Source organism: Octopus sinensis, linkage group LG17, assembly GCF_006345805.1.
Source record: "Octopus sinensis linkage group LG17, ASM634580v1, whole genome shotgun sequence".
NCBI lineage: Eukaryota > Metazoa > Mollusca > Cephalopoda > Octopoda > Octopodidae > Octopus > Octopus sinensis.
This window is the reverse complement of record NC_043013.1, coordinates 6,774,064-6,784,063: the sequence shown is the minus strand read 5'-3', so window position 1 is coordinate 6,784,063 and position 10,000 is coordinate 6,774,064. Positions and strand designations below refer to the sequence as shown.

Below are 10,000 nucleotides of genomic sequence, written 5' to 3'. Positions count from 1 at the left end.
CTCTTTTTGCTGAACCGCGAAGTGACGGGGATGTAAACACACCAGCATCAGTTGTCAAGCAATGCTAGGGGGACAAACACAGACACACATACATACATATATATATATATATATATATATATATATATATATATATATATATATATATATACATATATACGACAGGCTTCTTTCAGTTTCCGTCTACCAAATCCACTCACAAGGCATTGGTCGGCCCGGGGCTATAGCAGAAGACACTTTCCCAAGATGCCACACAGTGGGACTGAACCCGGAACCATGTGGTTGGTTAGTAAGCTACTTACCACACAGCCACTCCATATAATCTATTTATGTGTGTTTTAAAGTAATTAAGTAACATTCATTGAAAGAACAGAAAAAATGATTCAATACAAATGCAGAATTTCAGAAATATAAACTAGAATCTCATGAATCATGCTGCTAATGTTTATTTTTACTGTTTAAATGTACCACATGTACTATTGACCTTTCGTTACTGTATTTATTCTGAGACGCTTTGTGTTTCTTTCAGTTAATTTTAAATATAACAAAGAATTTAGTATAGTAACTTAGTTATCATTAAGCTAATGTTAGGAACATTAATTGTGACTAAGGTTTGGTGGAAGGTTTTAATTCAAAACTTATGAAAACAAGACATTAGTACTACAGAGCCAGAGGCAGTTTCAGCCAGGTTGGTAATGAAAGGGTTAATGAATTTTCTTTCTGAATAAGAAAAACTTTTCATCCCAAATTTCAAAGCATTTGCTGTTAGCTCTAAAAGGCTTCATATCATTAGACATTAGTGCATTTGAAACAGTCATAACAGTATCATCTCTTGGTATTTTTCTATATGATCTCTGTACATTCTGCATTCAAATCGTGATGGGATCGATTTTACATTTGACACTTCTGGGAAGCGATAAAATAAGTACCAGTGATATACTAGGGTTTTGAAGCACTCCGTCGGTTACGACAACGAGGGTTCCGGTTGATCCGAATCAACGGAACAGCCTGCTCGTGAAATTAAAGTGTAAGTGGCTGAGCACTCCACAGACACGTGCACCCTTAACGTAGTTCTCGGGGATATTCAGCGTGACACAGAGAGTGACAAGGCCAGCCCCTTTGAAATACAGGTACAACAGAAACAGGAAGTAAGAGTGAGAGAAAGTTGTGGTGAAAGAGTACAGCAGGGATCACCACCATCCCCTGCCGGAGCCTCATGTAGCTTTTTTTAGGTGTTTTCGCTCAATAAACACTCACAACGCCCGGTCTGGGAATCAAAACCGTGATCCTATGACCGCGAGTCCGCTGCCCTAACCACTGGGCCATTGCGCCTCCACTACTAGGGTTACTATACTCAAGTAATCTTCTTAAGTAAAATGTGTGCCCGCAAGTGTGGGTTAGGATCATTTATCTGCATTCATCTGACTTCAAATATTGACTTTGTACCCAATTGTCTATGAACAGAAAGTGTTGCTATGCAGATAATTTCTTGTCCTTTGTGTGAGCAACACAACTTCATTTCATTCTTAGAAGTACTTGACATTGTGTTAGATCTATGGCAATAGTTACATATATTTTCCTGGTGAGAGTTGAAAATGTGAGAAGTGTTTGTAAAGAGTTTAGATCAATTATAACAAAAAACGATGAGGAACAATTATTTAATTGATTATTAATAAGGTCATTTATTAAGATTGATTATTATGTTGTTACAATGTTGAAGATGATTATAATGCAAGTTGTTACAATCTTTAACAAATATACTTTTTCTCGTTAATTACTCGGTGCAGGCAAGCTAAAACAATAGGCCGAGAACTTCTTTGTGAATGTGGGAAAATGTGGTTTCTGTTTTACATCTCAGCTTAGGTATTCTTTAGCTGTCTGAAGTAAGTTTGATGTTTGTTAATAAAATCAGCTTATTGTGTAAATAGGCACAGGGATTGCGAGAAAATTCATTTATGGAAAAGGGATTCATTTATATGAAAAGGGATCTACTGCCCTACTCTCTCTCTCTCAGAAGATGTCACATTGGATAATGTAATCAGGATTATTCTGTTTCTCCTTTATTTTTATAAAGTCCCAAACAAGGTGAAAAGCCACAGAGTGTAAGGGACTACGAAGGAGTAATTAAGACACAAAGAATGAATTTAGTTTAGACTTGAAAGAGTTCAGGTCACAAGAAGGGAGAAAATGAGATGGAAGAGAGCTCCAAATTCTGGCTTTTCAAGGGAAAAAGCCACAACTGTAGAAAGACTTCCTTATTTGCGGAAGCACGACAGCATTTGGATGGAGACACTGAGTTATGAGTCAGGTGAGATGGCATAAGGTGTTCTAGAACTAAGAAAATTCATTTGAGCACTTACTGTGGTAGGAGAGATAGAAAAGACTAAGACGTCATGTCACTGTGACAAAGGACCAATCAAATTACAGAATAAGAAAGAGAGAAAGAGAAAGACCAATCAAATTACAGACTTGCTTTGAACCCATTCGAGGAGATCTAAGTGACAAGAAGGATATAGAAAAGATGAGATGGCCACAGCTTGGATCAATGTTGACTTGGGGCTAAAAAACAATAACTCCCTTTGGAAAAGAAATCAAAAGATGAATAAACTGTCCATATCTTCCCAACACATATATACATACACACACATAAAACAACAATAACCCCCAGACTTCACCCTATTCTTTTGTCTCATTTGGAATGAATTTAAGGAATTGTTCAACATTGTATGAATCAGTTTTAATGCCAAGTTTTGAGGGTTTTATCAATGACCTTTCAGCAGTTTCTTGATCAGGTTCAGTTACAGCTTTATTTGAAAAAGGTCTCTCATCTGCATCTTCTGCAAAAGGCTTTTCAAAACATTGTTTGCATTGTATTTCCCTCGTATTAAATTCATCTTTTGTTTGTCTTTGAAAATATGAGCATGCTCTGAGGCCAAACACATGATCCCTGCTAAACAGGTTTGATTATATTTACATTTTACATGTGGTTCAATACCCAGAGATATTAATAAGGCACAAAACATAATATCAACTCCATAACAGAACTTGATCCAATCTCTCAAATAGAATATAAACTTGTTTGTTAATAAAATTAGCTTAATGAGTAAACAGGCCTGGGGATCATGAAAAAATTCATTTATATGAAAAGGGGTTCATTTATATGAAAAGGATTCTACTGCCCTATCACCCTCTCTCTGTCTCTCTCTCTCAGAAGATATCAATTTTGATAATTGCAATCAGAGATATTCTGTTTTTCTTTTATTCTTACAAAGTCCCAAACAAGGCGGAAAGCCACTTAGTGTAAGGGACTAAGGAGGGAGAAAATGAGATGGAATAGAGTTCCAAATTCTGGTAGTTCGAGGATAAAAGCTTCAACTATAGAAAGACTTACTTATTCGTGGAAGCGTCACAGAATTTGAATGAAGATGCTGTGAGTTACGAGTCAGGTGATATGGCACAATGTGATCTAGGACTAAGAAAATTCATCTGAGCACATCCTGTGGTAGGAGAGATAGAAAAGACTAAGTTGTCATGTCACTGTGACAAGGGACCAATCAAATTACAGACTAAGAGAGGAAGAGGGGGGAACCAATCAAATTACAGACTTGTTTCTGAACCTGTTCGAGGAGGTCCAGGTGACGAGATGGATATAGAAAAGATGAGATGGCCACAGCTTGGATCAATGTTGACTTGGGGCTAAAAAACAATAACTCCCTTTAGAAAAGAAATTAAAGATGTATCAACTTTCCATATCTCCCCAACACATATATAAAGACACACATAAAAAAATAACTCCCAGACTTCACCCTATTCTTGTGTCTCATTTGGAATGAATTTAAGGAATTGTTCAACATTGTATGAATCGGTTTTAATACCAAGTTCTTCTGAGATTTTTATCAATGACCTTTTAGCAGTTATTGGATCAGGCTCAATTACTGCTATACTTGCAAAGTATAGCTCTTCTTCATATTCTAAATGAAGCTTTTCAAGAAATTGATTGTATTGTATTTGCTTGGATTCATGTTTGGCTCGAATTAAATTCATTTTTTGCTCATCTTTGAAAATATCAGCATGCTCTGAAGCCAAGCATATAATCCCCGCTAAATACGTTTGACTATATTTACATTTTACATGTGGTTCGATACCCAGAGATATTAATAAGTCGCAAAACATAATATCAACTCCATAACACAATTTAATCCAGTCCCTCAGATAGGCTCCACCCATTCGTGAATTAATCTCACAAAGTTTTGGTCCCGTCACTGACATAATCATTTCCACGTTAAAAACGCCGCTTTCTAAACCGATTTCAAGACAACATTGGTAAGCAGCAACGATCAGTTGGTTCTGCTTTTCATCTGAAAGAATCGAAGGCAAAAGAGCTGCCGTTTCTATGAAATTGGGTAACCTGGTTGGACCGTTATCCGACACAAAAGCTGCGATTAATTTACGCTTATATATTATGATATCCACATCATGTTCGGTGCCTTGTAAGTAATCCATCAATATAAAAGAACGACCTAAAGATAGACCAACACCAGGCATTTCTAAGTCCGATAACTGTTGATAATACTGTTGGCACTCTTCTTCGTTTTGCACAAGTTTAACACCAATTGCACCTGATCCGTATTCAAATTTTAATACCAAAGGTAAGGAAGGCTTGTTGTTTTGGAAGATTTTGGAGATATCAGACTGTGTGTTAATTTCATAAACGTTTGAAGAATACAAAAACGTACGTGGCCAATGAGGAATATCTCCCTTTCGCTTCTGTAGCCATTTAAAAGTAAGGTATTTATTTTTTGCAATGGTGTATGCTTTATAATTTGATCCTGTTAGGTTCAAAAGTTCGCATATCGCTGCCACAAGACAGACATTTTCATCCCAGAAAGTAATACAGCCATCAATTGTTATACCTCTAGCTTGAAGCTTGGCAATAATTTCGGTGGCATTTTTATACGTCCGCTTTAAGTCAGTCAGATCATGTGGTACGAAAGTGATATCTTGACTCAAGTTTTTAGGTTTTTCTGCATTTACCAACACAATCTGCGGAATAAATTAACAAAAATGGAAACATGATTTGGGAAAATATAATACATAGAAATCTAAATTTACGATTGTTATTGCTGTTATAAATCTATTAGTTCTATGACCAACGAGGTTCTAGCAATTGACAGCCTGTAATTTTAAGGGCATCTGAGACCTATATTATCTAAATTCAATTGTCATCATCATCATCATCATTGCCATCTCCAGAGTCATCACCAATGTTTTTTCCTGGTGAGCATACATCACCCTTCTATAGTCTGTGTATGGATTCTGTCATTGTTTGGATCAACAAAATTGAGTGAATCGTTGATGACTTCATGAATATAGAAGTTGAAAAGACCCTCATAAGAAGCCCACCCATCAGATGTCAAACATGTTTAATGAAATTTTGGTATATCACTATTGTCACTTCTGGTAACTATTACAATTTATTTTCCCTATTTTATGACAGTAAACTGCTTATTAACCTGGGAATTCCCAGGGGTAAAGATGTTCTATTTAAACACCTTATTGAAATGCCATATTACTCTGATATAAGAAAGCAATTTTGTTATAACTTCCACAAAAGGTGTATTTTCCATCCCAATAAAGTACAAAAATCTGTCAGCTGGAGGAGGGAGAGATTGTCAGAGGTTGGCGAGAGAGGTTGTCGGAGGTTGGCGAGAGAGGTTGTCAGAGGTTGGTGAGAGAAGTTGTCGGAGGTTGGTGAGAGAAGTTGTCAGAGGTTGGCGAGAGAAGTTGTCAGAGGTTGGTGAGAGAAGTTGATGGAGGTTGTCAAGAGAGGTTGGTGAGAGAAGTTGATGGAGGTGTCAAGAGAGGTTGGTGAGAGAGGTTGCTGGAGGTTGGTGAGAGAGGCTGTCGGAGGTTGGTGAGAGAAGTTGATGGAGGTTGTCAAGAGAGGCTGGTGAGAGAGAATGAAGTCTTTCAAGTTTAAGATCGAAACCAAGAAAGTGCAATAATAAGGTTTAGCAGTTCAAAACTGTGAGTAGGGAAATGCAGAATTAGGTCCGCTGATTGTGAGAATCAAATATTGATTGCATTGCTAAAAACTAACAACTGTAAATGCAGGTGCTATGGGTTATTTCCCTTGGGTGCTTAAACAAAAAATATTGTGCAGGTGGTATGGGTTATTTCCCTTGGGTATTTAAATAAAAAATATTAGTTATATGTAGTAGATATAAGGATCCCTTCCAGGGGCCCTGTTAAATATTTTTTTTCAACAATCTAAGTATGTCACAAGGTTTCCCGATATTAGTTCTACTCATGTGTCAAGTTTCATCAAAATTGATAAAATGATGTTGGAGGAATTAGGTAACAAATCCACAAACAAACACACCCACAGACAGAATTTTCCACATGTAGTAGATGTAGAGTACCACTTACATAGAAAGCCATGAAACTATAATCCAAGGGAGATAAATCTGGAGTGCATAACACAAATAACTCAAAGCTTGTTGGTTCCCACATGACCATTCACTTTCACCCATTTTTGACAATCAAAAATATTTGAATTGACTTGAAAATTGAGAGGATTTATTGCTTGACTGTTATGCCAAACCAACTATTATAAAAAAAAAACAGCAAACAAGCCAGGAAATATACTTCAAATATTCACCTTAATTCCGTAGCCTCTGGTGTCCTTCAAAGTAAACCGTTTTCCGTACCCTCCATCACCGATGAAAAGAACAGTTTTACCTTTCACCAGAAAACGTTCGGATCTTGAAATCATGGTATTCACCAGTTCTTTGACAACTTCTCCAAGTTTGTCTCTATTGATGAATTCATTAATTTGGCAGTTTTTCAGGCAATCACGTCCATTCACTTCAATTAACACAGGTTTGAATTCTGACTGAGTTTTCTGCACTAAAAAGTCAAGTCCTGAAATTTTGAATGAAGATAATAAACTAAGTGTTCAGATCATTACAAATATAGATGTAAAAGAATGGTGTGTGTGTGTATATTTATGTGTTTATGTAAATACATGTGATGGCTAAGGTGCTAAACTCTTATGGGATTGTCATAAATGTGTGGTTTTGTACAATTCACTTATAAATACACACAAGTGTGAGTGACAACACACGAGCTTCAAGTTCTATGTCCCCTTCGCTATTACAATATGGTTCCAATGACACGATATGAGGCTATCAATCACTATGCAAGACTGCTGCATTTTCTGCTCAGTTTCATCATCATCATCATTTAACGTCCGCTTTCCATGCTAGCATGGGTTGGACGGTTCAACTGGGGTCTGGGAAGCCAGAAGGCTGCACCAGGCCCTGTCTGATCTGGTAGTGCTTCTACTGCTGGATGCCCTTCCTAATGCCAACCACTCCGTGAGCATAGTGGGTGATTTTTACATGCCAGGCGAGGCTGGCAATGGCCATGATCGGTTGGTGCTTTTTACATGCCACCGGCAAAGAGGCCAGTTGGGGCGGCACTGGCAACAGCCAAGTTTGGATGGTTCTTTTACGTGCCACCGGGACTGTTACCACAACTACAATTTCCATTGATTTTTGAGCAATTTCGATTTCAAAGAAAAATTATTGACAAAATAAGAATCAATCTATGATGTTTTATACTTTACCAATTATATCTGTCTGAGCACCAATTCCACCTCGTTCGTCTTCGTTAAGTGTGTCCTCAAAGGACATGATGGCTTTCAGAGTCCGTTCAGACATGCTGATCAGCTTGTTCTTGATGACTTTTATATTTTCTTCTGAGACATGCCAAGTTTTGAGAGATGCTTTCAATGACTGTGGGACAATATAGTCTTGGTTTATTGACTTGGAAATGCCACAGACAATCTGAAAACAATGAAAAGGTTTGTTTTACCAAGAAAAGGAAGAAGTACCAATGGTGGTAGGAGTAGTGGTTGCTTCTTACCTCCTACTACCATCATTATTGTTTTGCATGATCAGATTAAAGCTGATCTAATAGTGCATTCTTGCGGTGAGGGTTGACCAAACATAAGCAATCACATATATAATCACACACACACTACATATATCTCAATCACATACACACAAACAGTCACACATATATATGTATGTATATAAGTATATATATATATATGAAATACAAAATGGGACAAGAACGCAAAACATCCAGACAGCTAGGTGATACAAAAAGGGACAACAAAACATCCAGATAGACGATACAACAAGAACAAGGATGGGTCATTCAAAGCCCTCTATCCGCAGTCAAGTACCAGATTATCTTCTCAATTTCGGCTGATTATTCTTGAGATTGCTTCAATCTGGCCAGCCCCGAGGAAAAACTAAGCTAAGAGCATTAGATTCCTTGGAAGAAAGTAGCGAATGTATACAAAAACAAGGACAAAAAAATCGGACAAAGTTACACAAATATAAATACAATAAAAATACAATATAAATAATAACAGAACATAACAACAGGTGTCTTTCGACTACATACATACATACATAAAGACATACGTACATATCCTTACATACCTGCATATATACACACAGACACAAACGTAGACATACCAACAGAAAGAAACTAGCATATATACACAAATGCATAAACTTACATTCACATAAACATATTATACACACATGCCTGCACACACACACTTAAATAAACACACCAGATGTATATTCCCAAATATACATTTTCTTTAAACAAACAATGGTATGTGATTTGAGTAAGCCTTGGTTTCCATCTCTATCAGGCCAAGTCACCATGTAGAGATTCCCTTGTTGGTTTAATATTATTGGTTAGCGCGAGTTTAGTAAAAAATAGAATAGATAAAAATAAAAAGACTGCTTATTAGCTTATTAGAGCCCTTTGTTGTTTTAATGTTTTGTGGACAACTTGTTTTTACATACATGAGGATTCATCATGTACAGATATTAATATGGATTGGGTATTGTTGTGATATGTTGCAAATGTTACAAAGTCAAACAAACTAACCTTTGACACATGTGGAAGGTCATCTGATGTTCGACATACTGTTGTTCTAACACGAAAGTTGTAATCTGTTTCAATATAAATAAATAGATGCAAAATAAATAAAGTGAAATAATACTTTTGATTTGGGGGTGAGAGAGAAATAAGATATTGGTTTATAACACAAGCAGAAGGCCACAGATTTGGGATGAGTCAGAGGATAATTGATAATTTGATTATTAACATAAGCACATATGTAGTGGGGCTCTGAAAGGGGTCTTAGGGAATAGTCCCTGCCTTCCTGAGCCAGTTTTCCACCACATTTGTTAAAAATCATATTAGAGACCTTGGTCTTGAGACAACTCATGTCTAGAAACTGAGGTTGGGGGTAAACAAGGGCATGCTTTCCATAGAAAATCCAGCTCCAAGAAAGCCTCATGATAGCAAAGGAGAAAGGGCACCAGCCAACCCAACGGTTGGGATGAGCTGCACCTGAAAAAGGAGGACAACCAAAACCGGGAAAGATGGCTTTGAGGTAGATCCAGCCACCCCCGTTAACAGGGATAAAACCTGGATTTAAAAAACTGGATAATGATGATGACATGGTCAGATATTTGGAGGAAGTAGACAGTCGGTAAAAGTGACTCAAGTTCTTAGTTTATTGCCTCTCAGAAGAACCATGTCCTGAAAGAGAATATGGACATCAACAACAATTAACTAGCTGGTCTGTTCCAGAAGATCTTTGGTCTAAAGCCTAGGGATGACTTCCAGAAATCTCTGTCCTGGCAGTGCTACCAGGGGCATTGCCAGTTCAGGATAAACTCAACAGGCATGGTAGCACTGTCAGCTGGGCCTGCCTGAGATGTGTGTAGAATGAGGAAACCATCTGCATATGCTCATACAGTGCTCAAGCTTTTCTGGTTTCTTGAGTTATGTCAAACAGCCTCCATCATGTGTAGGATGGTTTGAGCTATTCGTCGACTCAGTCGTGAAGATTGTCCTGTTGGCTTCTTTTGATCAAGAAGAACAGGCAGTTTTTCTCTGA

The 10,000-nt window shown here is 37.4% G+C and overlaps 1 protein-coding gene across 1 annotated transcript in view; it reads right to left on the bottom strand.

Moving 5' to 3' along the window:
* Positions 1-1,662: 1,662 nt before the first annotated feature.
* LOC115220906 (carnosine synthase 1-like) overlaps positions 1,663-10,000 on the bottom strand; it is a 20,705-nt gene continuing 12,367 nt past the window's right edge. Inside the window, exons 5-8 of the mRNA XM_029791106.2 lie at positions 8,980-9,044; positions 7,631-7,850; positions 6,662-6,924; positions 1,663-5,043 (exon numbers count right to left, since the gene is read on the bottom strand). Coding sequence (XP_029646966.1) covers positions 3,808-5,043; positions 6,662-6,924; positions 7,631-7,850; positions 8,980-9,044 — 1,784 coding nt within the window. The 3' untranslated portion in view covers positions 1,663-3,807. The remainder of the gene's footprint in view (positions 5,044-6,661; positions 6,925-7,630; positions 7,851-8,979; positions 9,045-10,000) is intronic.